Here is a 17,263-nt window from a genome sequence, read left to right on the forward strand (position 1 = left end):
CTCATGAGGTCACCGGCGTCCACCAAACCTTTCCTTCCAGGCCACAGAAGAGAAGGAGGAGATGGAGGAACTGCAAGCCTACAACCGCCGCCTCCTCCACAACATCCTGCCGAAGGACGTGGCCGCTCACTTCCTGGCCCGGGAGCGGCGCAACGACGAGCTCTACTACCAGTCCTGCGAGTGCGTGGCCGTCATGTTCGCCTCCATCAGCAACTTCTCCGAGTTCTACGTGGAGCTGGAGGCCAACAACGAGGGGGTGGAGTGTCTGCGGCTGCTCAACGAGATCATCGCAGACTTTGATGAGGTTGAACAAACACGGATTTTGCTTATTTGTTTATTTATTTGTTTATTTAAAAAGCATCCCCATTAGTCTTCACCATGGGAAGACTATTCTTCCTGGGGTCCACACATAGACATACAAAAGATTACAATAATACAACTCAAAAATGGGGAAAAACATTCACTAGAATTCCTGAAATAATAAATTGAACCAAAAATAAAAGATTAAGTAAAAACCAATCCACATCTTAAGTAACAATATTTTCTACCATCACCAGATCTGTATCCACTTTTGAGCAAAATAGTTTGCAACGACTTTATAATTCATAATATACCCATACCTCTATTTATAGTAGTATAAATATACTACATATCATAATATACTCATACATTATAATATACTCATACTTCTATACTATATATTAGGGATGGGCGGTATGGACTAAAAAATGTATCACGATAATTTCTGGCATTTATCCCGATAATGATAAAAATGACGAAAAAAAAAAATACCAATTCAACTCCACCGTTGTAACTATAAATCTATCACCACATTCAGTCTTTGGAGCCAAAACACTGCTCTAAAAGATACTAAATGCTACTAAACTACACCAATTAAACTGAATTAATAAAAACCAATTAAATGAGTTACACCTGTACTGCAAAACTGGAATGACTCAGATCCGCCATGTTTGTTACACAAACACGTATCAACGGGAATTTATCCTTTTTTCTTTGTTTCTTTGTTTCTTTGTTTCTTTGTTTCTTTCTTTCTTTCTTTCTTTCTTTCTTTCTTTCTTTCTTTCTTTCTTTCTTTCTTTCTTTCTTTCTTTCTTTCTTTCTGGGTCATTTCTTTCTTTCTTTCTTTCTTTCTTTCTTTCTTTCTTTCTTTCTTTCTTTCTTTCTCATTTCTTCCTTCCTTCCTTCCTTCCTTCCTTCCTTCCTTCCTTCCTTCCTTCCTTCCTTCCTTCCTTCCTTCCTTCCTTCCTTCCTTCCTTCCTTCCTTCCTTCCTTCCTTCCTTCCTTCCTTCCTTCCTTCCTTCAACTCCACCTTTGTAACTATAAATCTATCACCACATTCAGTCTTTGGAGCCCCCAAATCACTGCTCTAAAAGAATACTAAATACTACTAAACTACACCAATTAAATTGAATTAATAAAAACCAATTAAATGAGTTACACCTGTACTGCAAAACTGGAATGACTCAAGCTCCTCGCTCTCAGATCCGCCATGTTTGTTACACAAAAACGTATCAATGGGAATTTATCCTTTTTTCTTTCTTTCTTTCTTTCTTTCTTTCTTTCTTTCTTTCTTTCTTTCTTTCTTTCTTTCTTTCTTTCTTTCTTTCTTTCTTTCTTTCTTTCTTTCTTTCTTTCTTCTTCTTCCTTCACGTACGTTGTGCGTGGATTTAACACAGAACCATAAATCAGCTTTACACAAAAACGTCATCAACGGGAATTTATCGTTTTTACCGCGAGATGACAAATTCTTACCGTGGGGAATTTTTTTGACGGTATATCGTGAACGGTAAAATATCGCCCATTCCTACTGGACACTCATAGCCTACAGTGATTTAGAATATATTTACTATTAAATTTATAATATACTTACAATTTGCACAATAATCACAATATATACCTAGGACTGATCATGACTTCCTTCTGAACCACAGCTGCTTTAGTCTCCTTTTAAAACCTGACACCTTGTTTATTGCAACTATACATGGGGGGAGATGGTTCCAGTGTGCGACTGCTCTATACATTACAGTTTTTTATGCATTGGTTCTGGGCATAGGCAGAGAAAAGTGATTAACTAGGGCCATTCTGGTATCATAGCTGTGTCCATTATTTGTTGGTAGAAGTTGCATAAACAAGAAGCCAGGTTTGCGTAAGATACAGATATTTTTCAAAAACATAATAAGGCTGCATGCTAGCCGATCCTCCACCATCATCCAAGACAGCTCAGCATGCATGCTCTCAACACTGCTTCGGATTTGATCTGTGTACATAATAAACGTCAAAGTTCCCAAATTCAACCACGACCTGTTATCTCTTTACATGCCAGATCATCAGTGAAGAGAAGTACAGACAGCTGGAGAAGATCAAGACCATCGGTTCCACCTACATGGCGGCCTCCGGCCTGAACGACTCCACCTACGACAAAGAGGGTCGTAGTCACATCACGGCGCTGGCAGACTACTCCATGAGACTGAGGGAGCAGATGAAATACATCAACGAGCATTCCTTTAACAACTTCCAGATGAAGATAGGTCAGGCGAGGCGCTGTCTCCGGGACATCTCTAGCAAAGAGGTCGCTCAGCGCCTGGTGATGCAGGACGTCTTTGTTTATACGTGTGTGTGTTGACAGGTCTGAACATCGGGCCGGTGGTAGCGGGGGTTATCGGGGCGCGGAAGCCGCAGTACGATATCTGGGGAAACACAGTCAATGTGGCCAGTCGCATGGACAGCACGGGTGTACCCGACCGCATCCAGGTAGGCTCACGTCACTGGTGACAACAGTCAGCCCAGACGGGTTTCAGACGGCGTCAGAATAACCGTAGAGTAGTTTTATGTGAGATTCACTGTCTTTTTTTTAAATTATTATTTATAATTTTTTTTTTTCAAAATGAAGACAGAAACAACAAAAAAACAAAAAAAAGGTTAACAACACCACATTTCACATAATCAATAAGAGAAACATTACAATGACACAAAAAGAAAAAAAAGACAAGGGGGTGGGGGGAAGGGTTGGTACAGATAAACTTTAGGAATGATGGTGTCTCTAGCGTCAGTTCAGGTCCAGCTCTAACAGAAAAATAAGTAAAATAAAATAACAAGCATGTGACCAACACAACATCATGTTGTTATTCCATTATTCTCAAGTGTTGTCTAATGACAGTCCATGGGGCAAATTGGTCATTTTCATTGTCTTAAGGATTGAGGTTGCCTTTTCCATTGACAATAAATCCAAAAAGTCCTTCAGCCAATTGTATTTATTGTAGCAGTCTGGCTTGCGAATCTTCCAGTTCATAAGTATTGTCCTCTTCACAGACAGAAAAGCTAGGGCAATGATACGTTGCATAATTTTTACATCAGAATCAGAATCAGAATCAGAAAAGGGTTTATTGCCAAGTTTGTTAACACACACAAGGAATTTGTTGTGGTGATTGGTGCAATACAATACAAATATAAAAACAAACAAATATATAAGAGATAAAATAAAATTTATGAACAGAAATGTACAATATGGGGTTTTTAAAGTGCCGGATATGAGTCTGTACAAAAGTTACAGGATTGGAATATTTACGTTAATGTAACGTAGAGTGGGGTGGGGGGGCAGTCCGTGTTAGACGGGGAGAGGGGGGACCGGGGCCTTGTTGATGAGGACAGCTGCAGACGGGAAAAAACTGTTCTTGTGGCGTGAGGTTTTGGTCCTGATGGACCGCAGCCTCCTGCCAGAGGGAAGAGTCTGGAACAGTTTGTGTCCGGGGTGGGAGGGGTCTGCTGCAATCTTTCCTGCATTCCTACATGTATATTTTCCACTGCACTCCCCAATAAACATACAACAGGACATTGAGGAATATGAATATTCAAAGTAGCTTTTAAAATGTCAATTACTTCATGTACTGCCAAGACATTTACAGATGATGTTTTAATCATAATCTAAATACATCTACTACTGGATCAAAGAGCTTTTTTTTTTTTAATTTCTGTTGTACTATAAAGAAGAAAAAGAGTCTCAGATCTCAGGTCAATGTTCTCATGCCTTAATATTATCAATCAGCTTCCAGGTAGTAAAGTGATAATGCTACTATTATAGCAACATAGAAAGCATGCAGATATGAGGATGAGAAAGTTTTCTAGAAAAAACTAAACTAAAAAAAAAAATATTTATATAGCGTCTATTACAAGAGAAGTTGTGTCTAGGCGCTTTGCAGAGAACATGACCAGAACACGACCCCCAAGCAATTATTAAAGAAACATTGGCAAGAAAAACTACCCTTGAGGAGGAAATAAAACCTTGAGCAGGACCTGGATTATAAGGGGGGACCTCCTGCTGGAGGCCAGCCGGGTAGGGCAGGAAGAGGGAGATAAGAACCAGAGAATGTAGAAAAGAGAGAGGAGAGGCATTACAGGGAGGAGAGGTATTAGTATTAATTATCCGTTAGCTGGAGAACTAAGAGCTTTATTTACATTTGACTGATAAATGGCTAACTTGTGTACTACAGATAGGAATATATAAGCAGATGTAGACAGCAGACACTGAGGTGGTCGGGGGGGGACTGCAGGTCTGGATGTCAGTAGGTATCCAACAGAGATGTAGACAGGTGGAGGTAAACACTGGGATGGAAGCTGTAGCCTGTAAACATGTACAGAAGAGAAAAGGAGGGGGCAGACCAGCACAACAAACTACAACAACAATGGAGAACAGTTATGGTGATGAGATACTTATAATTAATCACTGAGGGTTGAGCTGAAGAAAGGAAAGAGAAGAAGAGGAGAGAAAAGAGTAAGGGGCATTGCTCAGTGGATCATGTTGGTGTCCTCCTGCAGGTCTAGAGCAGCATGTTAATGATGAGCTGCTCTAGTCCTGTCCTGCAGCTGCAGCTATGACTACTGGCCCTAACACACGAGAATTCAGACTAACTAGAGGCTTTATTGAATGGAAACAATGTAAGTTTTAAAGGTGGAGGTGGTGTCAGCCTCCTTAACCCAGATTGGAAGTTGGTTCCATAGTAACGGTTCCTGACAGCAGAAGACCGTCCTCCACATCTACAGTACATGTGGATACTCTAGGTCCTAGAGTCTAGGAACTATGAGTAAACCTGCACTCTGAGAACAGAGAGCTCTATGAGGAACAGTACAGTACAGTAGTATCAGGTCTTGCAAATATCCCAGAGTTAGGCCGTTTAGGGCTTTATACGCAGATAACATAATTTTGAATTGTATTCTGAGTTTTACGTGGAGCCAATGTTGGAGGGACGTGGAGGATATTCAGAGAATTACTTGGACATCCTGCTAATAATACATTGAGGATAAAAAAACGCATGAATTGGTTTTTCAGCATCAGTCTGGTAGAGCATTCTCCTAATCTTACCAACCCGATTAATATGCTGTTTAAACGACAAATTTACGACAGGCTTTGCACATTTGTACCGGAGGTCAGTGCAAAATCAGCTAATCCGTTTCTAAGGTCTAAGGTGCAAGGCCAGGCAAGGGAAGGCAAGTTTATTTGTAGAGCACAATTCATACACAAGGCACTTAAAAGTGCTTTGCAGCTACATCAAAACAGAAGAGGGCAAATGAAATTCTTCTTTGAGCCATAAGAATAATGAATTCAATTAGATTAAAAATGAAGAGTGTAGATGAAATCCTCTTAGTCACGTGCAGAGGTAAATAGAGCTGTTTTCAGCTGGATTTGAACATTGTCAGAAGTGAGTCTCAAATCTTCTGGAAGACTGGTCCAGATTTTAGAAGCGTAAAACTGAGACCCAGCTTGGCCTCGTTTAGTCCGGGCTCTGGGCACCAGCAGGAGAGGAGTTGGGGATCATCTTGATCATCATGAGATTTTCCTGAGCAGTTTTTTGTCCACGCCGTCGTGAAAATGAACCCATCCCCAGAGAAAACGTTTACCTGGTATCATGTACATCTTCCCCAGGTGACAACGGACCTGCACCAGGTGCTCGTGAACAAAGGCTACGTGCTGGAGTGTCGAGGGGTCGTTAAGGTCAAAGGAAAAGGGGAAATGACGACCTACTTCCTGAACGACGGGCCTCCCAACAGTTAGCAGCCGGGACGGCGGCAGATGCTGGGACGGTCCTCAGTGCAAGGACGCGGACACCGCTCGGCGAGGACTCGCGCTCGCCATCTACAGAACTACAGTCGCCACCACTTGAATCCCCGACGAAGAGGAAAACAAAACTTTTAAGACTTCGAGAAGGAAAGCGTTCCTGATGAGAGGAAGAGTTCTCGTTTGACAGCCATTTTTTTGGCCCACGTACATGTTGACGGACGCGTGGTTTTCTCATGTCTAGCCTCTCTCTCAGGCTTCTTGAAAGATGCAAAGTCTGTTTATTTAAAACAACGCCTTTTAGCCTTTGTCAAAGGATTAACGCTGTACATAAGGCTACTTTTTATTTCACTTTGTGTTCTTTCTTTGTTTTGTTTTTTTTTGGTAATTTTTATTTCACATGAATTATGAACAGGTACTCATGTTTTTTTTGTTTTTGTTTTTCCTGCATTAATTATTTATTTCTCAATGTTTTGTGCTAAAGGTCCTTTATGAAAAAGTGTGAACACATACGTGCACAAATATCCAGTTTATTACACGTTTTCTAAGTGTGTATGTACATGCATATTTGTGTGTGTATGACTATATGTATAAACTGAGGAAGAATATATTGACCAAAGACTAAAGTGTTAATAAAAGCAAGGCAAGACATGTTGATATGTTCTCGCTAACGTCAGCAGTGATCGCCACCTCTATTTATTCTGCAGGAGGCTGCAACCTTCGCCGTCTTTGCCCACCTGCAGGCAGCGAAGGCTGTTCCCTTCATTTTCATAAAAATATGTATCATTTATTTATTTTGTCTGTCATCCAGGCAGCAGAGAGCAGAGTTATAAATGATAATATCGCCCCTCAGTCGTTTAACTAGACCGGGGGTCAGCAACCCGCGGCTCTAGAGCCGCATGCGGCTCTTTAGCGGAGGTTTTTCAAAAATGTTTGACCTTTTTTTCCTTTTATTCTTTTTTTCCTTTTTTTCTTTTTTTCTTCTTCTTTTTTCCTTTTTCTCTTTTTTTCTTCCTTTTTCTCGAAATTTTGACTTTTTTCTCGACATTTCGACTTTTTTCTCGACATTTTGACTTTTTTCTCGAGATTGTATTTCAACAATAATCTCGAAATTTTGACTTTTTTCTTGAAATTTTGACTTTTTTCTCGACATTTCGACTTTTTTCTCGACATTTTGACTTTTTTCTCAACATTTTGACTTTTTTCTCAAGATTGAACTTCAACATTAATCTCGACATTTCGACTTTTTTCTCGACATTTCGACTTTTTTCTCAACATTTTGACTTTTTTCTCAAGATTGAACTTCAACATTAATCTCGACATTTCGACTTTTTTCTCGACATTTCGACTTTTTTCTCAACATTTTGACTTTTTTCTCGACATTTCGACTTTTTTCTCAACATTTTGACTTTTTTCTCAACATTTCGACTTTTTTCTCGACATTCCGCCTTTCGCCATTTGCCTTCATTCTAAGGCTTATATAAGACTTTTCATTTTTTGCGGCTCCAGACATATTTGTTTTTTGTGTTTTTGGTCCAATATGGCTCTTTCAACATTTTGGGTTGCCGACCCCTGAACTAGACGAAATTAGAAGTGACTAAAGGCAACTGGGGATGTTGTTGTGTTAAGGTTATTCCGGAAATCTATATTTTTATCTGAGCAGCGCAGGAAGACGGAGCTGGGATTAGGGTCTTCATCCTTATTTTCATGTCACGTTGGTTCTTTAGAGCTTGAGCAGCCAGTGAACTCCTGATTTCAGCCGCAACAGTAGGTCGTCGTCCACTGCTCCTTCCCTCTTAGAGAGCTGCTTTCTGTTGAAGATGGAAATGAAGGAATGTAGAGTAAGGGAGGGGGTTGAATCTTGAATTTCAAGGCAGTGGCATCCCACGGCGTGATTCTTCTATGAAGAAGAAGTAGATGAAGGAAAGAAATATCTCTTGATTTCGACTGAATACTGTGCTTTGTAATCCTGAGGGGGCGTAACTATTTTCACTGTGAGGTTTTTATGATACAACAAAACGGCTTTCTTGCCAAACATAACTGCTTTGAAGCATGTCTGACTGTGGTATCTCACTTTCATTTCTGTTTGTTTCAGTGTAGGGTATTTTGTATCGATTCTGTACCCATCATTTGTATATTCTTAATGTTGTTATTATTATTATTATTATTATTATTATTATTATGATTCTGGTTAATTATTATGCTTAATATGATGACTCCGGTCCGGGGAGAAAGGATCAAGGACCGGCACGCTGTCTTGTGAAGTGGCAGTCTTAAAGCTGGAGCTCTGGTACCGACTGATCAGCTGCAGCCAGAGAGATCTGCTGCGTTTCAGCGTTTCAGCCGGAGATCGGTGTGACCTTGCGTAATACACCGTGACACTTGACAACAGAAAACAAAAGTCACGTGAGCGCTGCAGTAAACACAAAGACGGACAATTCACTGGGTGGTTTTTAATTTACGCCACTGGTCAGGCTGTGATGGCGTCCACACTCCTGGACCACAGTCCTGATGTGTGTGAGCTCAGCAAGGCAAAGAACATGCATATTTGTTTCACATATCCCTCCACAGTTAAGTCTGTTTTTTAGCAGCAGAAATTGGAAATATAGTTTAAAGGCCTTAAGTTGATCAAGACAAAAATTCAAGTCAATAAATAGATAATGTGCCTCCTTAACCGGCCCGGGTGGCTGATGCTCAGATAGGGGGAGAGGTGTAGGCTCAGGGCTCCACATTCTCACAGTTGCAATAATTGGGGTTTCTTATTTGCAGCTCTTTGTAATTGGGAGAATAATAATTGGGCTCTTCTGTCACACTCATCCCTGGCAGCCATCAGTTTGTACCAAAGCCGGCCCACGCAGCCTTGTGCTCTCGGTTCCTCCTGGGCGACGACACCCGGGCTCTGGCGCAGTGGGAGCATCAGAGGACAGCGACGTAACCGACGACCACCGACGACCACCGACGATCACGTGAACTGTGACCTGTGACCTGTGAAGGTCGATTCATACGAAACAAAGTTTATAGGATGGACATGAACTTACCAAGACGTTCATTGTACGTGCTCTATTTTCTATCGGCTGTCAATAGACTTGTGTTGATTGTTAACTTATGGGTGGCTGTTTAAGGGGAGCAGGAGCCTCGTACTACTGAAAGCGTGTTTTGCTCAGGCCTGATGAAACCTTCCGCACTTGTTTTTTCTTTCATTTGTATTTTCCCTGAGTTGGAGGTGTTGAAAGGGGAGTGTTTTGCTAGACTGAAGGACGAGATGAGTTGAGGACTATGACAAAGAGAAAAATAACAATTCCCCTTGAAGATAAAAATAATAATAATAAAAAAAAATCAACTGATCTTGTGTATGTTCATATATTTGACATGTCATAAATCATAATTGGTACACTACTTTGGGCTATGAAATGGTACGTGCAAAACCACCTAAATGTCAAAGATTTACAGTTTAGCTCATCTCATATTTGATGTCTCATGTTGTCCGGTGAACACTAAATATCTAATGACCCTAGAAATGTTTTTTGAACCTTGGTACAAAAGAGCTCTCTCAGTTCAGGAGCCATGTGCTGATTCTCTCTCTGCATCGTGGCCTCGATCGGTCTAAAAGTGTCACTTTAAAATCAGGCTCTGCGACTTATCAGAGGTGGAGAAGTACCGTAAGCTTGATGGCCAAAGAAGAATCAATAGAAACCCAGTTGCAGAAGTGATCAGGTGATAAAGAGGGAAGTTGAGTGCCACCAAAGAGAGCTGCAGGGACCGGTACCGTGGCAACTAAAATACAGGCTGATGAGATGAATCTGGAGCTGAAGACAAGACTAGACCAGCATGAAAAACTATTTAAATTGAAACATGGGGACTTAATCCAACTGTGCCACATGGGAGGATAAAATAATAAACCAGAACTGGGTCACTTGAACCTCAGTGAACCTCCGTGGCCTCAGCGATGAGGAGAGCTGCAGCTGTGCAGCGTCAGAAACACAACTGGCACAGGTCTGAAGCTACTGGGGGCGGTTTTTTTTAATGTGACCTTGAGACCCGGAGAATACATTTCATATGAAACTGAAACGTGGGAAAAAAAACAACAACAAAAACACTGATAATATAGCATCTTGCACATATGATCATTGGTTACAAATTTCACGCAGTGTTTGTGCAGATAAGAATTCCTTTAGATACCCATGAGGACATTTGTACTGTCAGTGGACTTCAGAGTACGCTAGCCGAGCTTTACCTTTACACAGAACTCCATGAAGTCCATTTTACAGGTTGGCTTCTTTCCTTTTCTTCATTTATTATCTTTTAAACATTCTGATGGATCTGGGTTTATTGATATCTGCTTGTTTTTTTGTTTTTTTTTATGGATCAGAATCTGAAGCTGCTTCATTTGTCAGAACAAAACTCTGCACCAAGTCCTCCACATTTATGCATGATCTCCTTGTATGGCGTAAGGCTCCTTTGGTGCATCTCAGTGCTGTCTGCACATCCGAACGCGTCTTCTTGTTGATATTTGACCTGCTTAACTGATGTCAGTCATTATTATTATAAAATTCAAATCAGGCCTGGATGTCTCAGCTGTGAATGTTGGTAGACATGCCCACACTGTAAAATCATCTCACATTATAAATCCACATGTTGCATAAGTACTTGCTACTTTATTAACTATAAAACTCCCAGCATACGTAATTTATTTATAAGTACAGACATATTCACTGTTTATAAAACATTCCTAAAGAGACTCGTAGGTTTGCATGACAACCTCTCATCTACTCTACGTCACAGGAAACTCCCATTTATACTCTGTTGTCATCCTCACACTTCAAAAACAAGTCAGAGCAGGTCTCACCGCCTTTTCTGAGCTATTCCAAGATCATTTTTCTGCATCAGCCAGTCAGATTGGTGAACAGTAATCTGAGTGAGATAGGACTGTCTGTGTCGCTAACGCTCCTAACATCTTTGATTACTTGAAATTGCACTTCTCGTTTTCACAGACATGTTATCAGCCGCATATCTTGTGTAAATATAAGCAGCATCTCCGCTTGATCCTCTTATCTGAACCCTTGTGATATGCAAAGCAGTATGAGTCTGTGCCTTAATTCATTATCAATTACTACAAAATGGAAAGTTGCATCATCATTTTCGCAGAAATCAGGCGTTGGCTCCTGCAGATCTCTGAGAGCTTAGAAATGAGCTGGAGCAGATGATGGAGGGACGGAAACTACCATTAAAAACACATACTGCAGCCTAGTGGATGATGAACTTCACCCAGTTGCTGTTGGACTGCGTCCGTGTGAAGTTACCTTATTTGATAAGGATGGTCAATATGAAAAGCTGCTCTGAAGTCACACAGCACTGCTCTCACCATCATCCTGCTATCAATACAAGGCTGCCGTCAAAAGTGCACTTGTAGGGGGACATTACTTATAAAACATTATATGAGGAGTAGCATAAAAAAACAAAACAAAGTTCTTCCTCTCACTTAATCAACAATGGAAGAAGCTCTGAAACTGTCCTGTTTGTGTTTTATGAACCTTTGCAGTTTTCCAAGCTTGAAGGAGGAAGCTCTCCAAACTCTGACACAATTCTGACATAATGGCGAGGAAGTGTAGACAACATTATGCAATTCCCAAGTCAGATCATACAGTATCAGCTGTTTTATTTCACTCACTCTCTAGTTCTCTCTATATCTCTCTCTCTCTTGCCCCCTCTCTCTTTTTCTGTCCCGCTCTCTCTCGCTTTTTTTCGAATTTCAGTGTCAATAGACTTAAATTCCAAAACGTGTCAATTGTTTTTCATAATAACGTCACTCATTGACTGAGAGGGCATAAAACTCCCACTAGAGGGACCCATTTTATTCTTAAACCTACTCCAAATCATGTGCACTTGTCAAGAAATTCATATCATCTTCACAGGAGGAAGGATTGATGCACTTTGCACTGCTCAATGTTTCATTTAAGGTTTTCAAAAGTTTTCAAAAGATTTTACTTGAATCACACAAATACATGGATCTAAGCAGCCAGGACACGTTCTGTCATCTTACCAACAGCGTAGCGCTTCTTTATATAACTATTGTTATTTTATTTTATATATATATATATATATATATACATATATATATATATATATATATATATATATATATATATATATATATATATATATATATATATATATATATATATATATATATATATATATATATATATATATATATATATATATATATATATATATATGAATAAAGAAAGGTAAGATTATCTTTTAATGTCAGTACCGTTATCTTGGAGTGAATAAATGTAGCCAAACAGGTGAGGTGCTGAATCATGTAACAACCTCCAAACTAAATTTAATCACTATTTTTCTTAAAATATGACGTGTAAAGAAACCATGTCTTCACCATCTTGGACCTCACCCGTGATCTATGATCGCCGCCCCTGTGAACATGATGTGTAAGAGGAAGTTTGCCTTTGTGGCAAGAAGTCAAATCCAAGGAAGCATCAAGAGGAAGGGGCCGGGCCGTCACCACGGTTACCACCACGCCAGACTCAGTTTCATGTTTGTAGCTGGTTTGAGCAGTCGCTCCTTTACTTTCATGTGTTTCAGAGACACACACGGCGCTGGGCTCCTGAACCTGTTAAACGTAACTTGAAACCGATCTGTGTGTCACACAGGGAAGGAGAACCAGAGAAACCTGCAGCACCGTACAGCAAATAAAGTACTGTAGTGATTCATTTAACAGCAGTGTAGTTTTTATAGCTCAGGGAGCAAAGGTAGAGTAGCCTTGTTATGGTGAGTCACTGGGTGTACATTGTATTTCAAATATCATTAAAAACCTTGTTAATAAAAGTAGTATTTTGTGACAACTGTCGTACAGGAACTTATTATGGAGGGCCACATACTTAATCATGTGATCATAATGTTGTAATGTTCTTTGAATCCTATCAAGACTTCCACATGAGGCAAAACTCCATGATCATTTTGTTGTATGTTTACATCACTTATAGCAATTTCTGGCCTTCATTTAATTGTAAGATGTTTCATCTTGTAAACTGATGTGCAAAGTTTCTTCATTTTTGCATTTTAAAGCACGCTCTGGATTCAAATACCCAGCAGTTCTCTGCTTTCTAGTTTTGTTTTTCATCACACGCTGCTATATCAAGCACACAGCCACGACACAAACATCCCTGCTCCCAGTGGGGAGTGAGCAAAGAAGACTCAGGAGATCTGTCCCTGAGCGTCATGAAACCTCTTCACCTCCATCTGGTACCAGATCAAGGATTTTACACAAAACAAGAGCTCAAGCTTGGAGCAGAGGTTTTGGAGATAAGGACGGGTCACAGCGTGCTACACAGCTCACCTCCTCACTGCTCACAGATCTTGCTGGTAGACGATGCCAGCTCAGGCGGTGAGTGCTCACTGGGCTGCATGATGGTGCTGATGTCATTCTGTTCATACCGACATCACTGCACACAGAAGGATGTTGTTAACAGACATGTGAAGATCTTCACAGGTTTACCACAATTGTAGTTTGGATCAGAAACAAAACTTAAACATCACATTTAGAGAAAATTGATGGTTCTGCAGTGTGGTGCACTGATAATAACCCGCTACTGAATGTCAACAAAACCAAGGAGACATGACATATATGAAAGAAATACAATTAAAACTGCATTTAGAGCAAAGACTCACCCACTGCCTGCATTAATAGAGCTGAGGTGGAGTCAGTGAACTCTTGTAGGAGCTGTCACAGTCGTCATCCATCTCCACTGCGGTTATGAAGTCTTAGACATGAATGTGTGCTTTGAGGTACAGTAGCTTGACATGGATAGGTTGTACAGAGGAGCAGTTGACAGGATGCTAACTGGAAACATCAAAAACTAGTATCGGATGTAGTTTTGTTGAGAAAATCCACCCTCAATTATCCCAACGTGAAAGTAGATCTACATCCACTCCCAGACTCCAGGGAGCTGAAGATTCCCAAAAACAGCAAAACCCCTGTAGTGCTTGCTTTGTTGTGGTTACTGTAACCCCGCCACCCACACACACACACACACACACACACACGCACACACACACTGCTTTCAGAAAAACAGAACGGATGTAAAATACATCAGTATTTTACGGAGCTCATTCTGCATTTGTCTCAAATCTACAAAAACGAAAAACTTATTTTAGCAAGTTACTTGTTAGACTTATTTTTCTCATCTTCACTGATTATGTTCACTTTTGGGTATAAGCTAAAAAGAAAGGCCTCTAAAACTGTACAAAGCAAGACAAGAAGAAGTTAAGAAGATATCAGCCAAATATTTCCTTAAGGGTTTGGTGCAGAACAAAACCTCGTAAAAGGAAACAGAATTTTGAGAATCTAGGTCTTAATCAGAACTAAAGTCTTCCAAAGACCACGGCATCAAGTTTAAAGGTGTATTGCTGCGATTGACAGACAAGTAAGGAAAGACAGCCAGGATGGGGGTGCAGGCTGCACGAGGGGACGTCACTAGGTCCTCACTTGTATAGTTTCCTTTTCATCAGACAGTCAAGGTTTTAGAAGAGAGGTGTCATGCCTGCGATGGTTTCGACCTTGAGCGTTACATACGTCTCACTGTGGTGAGAGAGACGTATGTACTGGGAGCACAACTGGGAGCTGGGAGCACAACTTTAACAGGGCTCCCAGACCGGGCCAATCTGCATAGATGCCTACGAATGGGTGTTCTAGTGGGCAAACAGAAAGGCTGCTTCCATTTCAGAAACGGTTAGGACCAATGTACAGTATGTTCACCCTCAAGAAAACGAACATCTCGTGTGATACTAAAATGCATGAACTAAAGTAACATGTTGCTTCACTTTTGTTATTTTTCTCTTAAAATTCACAACCATAAACTTACAGAAAAATTTAAATATAAGAGGTTCTCTTGGTACCTTAACAATATTTATCCAGAAGCCCATGTCCCTGACATTGCATGCTTTCATTTGCAAATATATACAGTATCTAGTCACTCGGCGTGGGCTAAAAATCGGACGGGCAAGCTGTGTTGGCACCACATATAAATGAATATACATACCGGAAAATAATGTGCAATATCATTCTCTGCAACATGCAATTATGTAAATAACATCTGTAAATATCCATCTGTTATTTTTTTATATACTAGTATTTCTTATTATTTATTTTTCTTCTCCTTCTTCTTCTTCTTCTTATTGTATATACCAGCTTACTGTTTATAGTGTGTTATTATTACTGTGTGATAACTATTTCTATTGTGATAACTATTTCTATTGATGCCTCTTGTTTTTTGCACTATCCCCTTTGCTGCTGTAATCTACAAATTTCCCCTCTGTGGGACTATTAAAGGATTTCTTATCTTCTTATCTTATCTTATCTTACATAGTTTCAGTTACACGTGCCCTGTTGGAAACTGAACCAGCTGGACCCCTCTTAAAATCCCGAGTGGGCCATCATGGAACCTGCTGGCAAACCTACCTGTGGCTCATTTTGAAGCCCAGTTTTAGATTACGGGGCCCATAATGATCGCCGGGGAGCAGCTTTTGCTCACTGCTAAGGGCTCTTCTGCTGGTGAGTGCAAGAGTGAACTTGAATCCACTGCAAGGATTCTCATCCACACCCGGACTCCAGGGAGCTGAAGATTCCCAACAACAGCAAAACCCCTGTAGTGCTTGCTTTGTTGTGGTTACTGTAACCCCGCCACCCACACACACACACACGCACACACACACTGCTTTCAGAAAACAGAACTGATATGAAGCAATTAAAGAAGTACATCACATAGAAGCCATTTATTAAACTGCCGCTTTTCTTGGCTGAAGTTCTGATGCAGAATTACAGAGTGGTCTGATCATTATGTAAAATAAAAACTGTTAGAATAATGCCTAAACCATGGCTTCATCCGAACCTTGAAAATACTGTCTGGAATCATTTCTAGTATTTTGACTGCAACCTCCAGTGAGAGGTACGGCTCAGCACTACTGTCCCTTCAACTGTCCCAGATGAAGGAGCAGCAGCACCAGAGCAAATGTGCATCTTCACACGGGTACAGCATGTCCTTTCACAGCATCTCAAGCTGTGCAGAAGCTCACGTTACAACACCGTCTCTGTAGTTGTACACCGAATGATTTCCCTTTCCCCATTCTTGTTAATCTGCCTCTTACTCTAACTGTGGCTCTCTTAACCACCGCAGTGGATTTAATCATTCACAATGACGCTGCGTGCAGACGAACCAGCTGAAGAACCTGTCATCAAACAAGTGCCCGGCAGTGCCAGGAGGCAACGTGATTCTGACCAGCTGCAAATCCAATAGGATTAGTCAAAGCTGGATTTTCATCTGAGATGCACCACAGACTGTACTGTCTCTGACTTTTCTTTTCTTGCAGTGTCATGCTGACATGCTGTTTACCCCCCCACTCCCCCCATTGATCCTTGTATGAGGTTCCAGTTTGAATGAGTGATGAATCTAGTCTTTGTTCTGTGCTAAAAAGGCCTTTTGAAACTCGTCTAGATGCTCCCAGAGGGTGTTGTCCAAAGTTATAGTCTTTATCCTACAAAATTCTCTCTGCTTTGCTGTTTCTTTAATGGGGCTTGGAGGAAAAAACGCCTTTGTAAAAACAAAGAGAATTTTGGAAATACCCTCTTTGACTGGGGCGGCTGGGCCTCACGTTAGCTTCAGACGAACCTTAAAAAAATCTATTTGCACTTAGGTCTATGAGTGCAAATAGATCTCTGCAGTAGGGAGCTGCACAAGGGATTGATGGCATAAAGGAAATGTTATTGGATTTAAGAACTTTTACTCTTTAAGAACATTTGAACTTTGACTCTGATAATTAACAAAACCAATATTGACCTGATAGTCCTGCCTCTGTAGATGAAGTGACAGAGTTTCATTATTTTACATAACAATAAGAATAAATGACCAGTCAGATATAATTGGGTCACTTCAACACACAGCATGTGTTCTGGACCCAATTTAGATTTAGATTCTTAGATTTATTTATTTGCACAGTTAAAAATGACACAAATAAAAGTAACAACTTTACAAATTAAAGTGCAGGAAGAGGCGAAAACTCAAAGAGCTTATCAGGTGCCTCCACCTATAGTTAACATAAAATTTAATATCATACTTATAAGAACAAAATATACAAATGAGCAATTAGAAATCTATAGATGATAGAAGTAAATGAAAA

At 40.4% G+C, this 17,263-nt stretch overlaps 1 protein-coding gene across 1 annotated transcript in view; it reads left to right on the top strand.

Moving 5' to 3' along the window:
* LOC133456804 (adenylate cyclase type 6-like) overlaps window positions 1–6,746 on the top strand; it is a 51,533-nt gene extending 44,787 nt beyond the window's left edge. The window contains 4 exon segments of the mRNA XM_061735396.1: window positions 41–304; window positions 2,345–2,549; window positions 2,648–2,772; window positions 5,939–6,746. Coding sequence (XP_061591380.1) covers window positions 41–304; window positions 2,345–2,549; window positions 2,648–2,772; window positions 5,939–6,067 — 723 coding nt within the window. The 3' untranslated portion in view covers window positions 6,068–6,746.
* The last annotated feature ends 10,517 nt before the right edge of the window (window positions 6,747–17,263 follow it).

Source organism: Cololabis saira, chromosome 12, assembly GCF_033807715.1.
Source record: "Cololabis saira isolate AMF1-May2022 chromosome 12, fColSai1.1, whole genome shotgun sequence".
Lineage (NCBI taxonomy): Eukaryota > Metazoa > Chordata > Actinopteri > Beloniformes > Belonidae > Cololabis > Cololabis saira.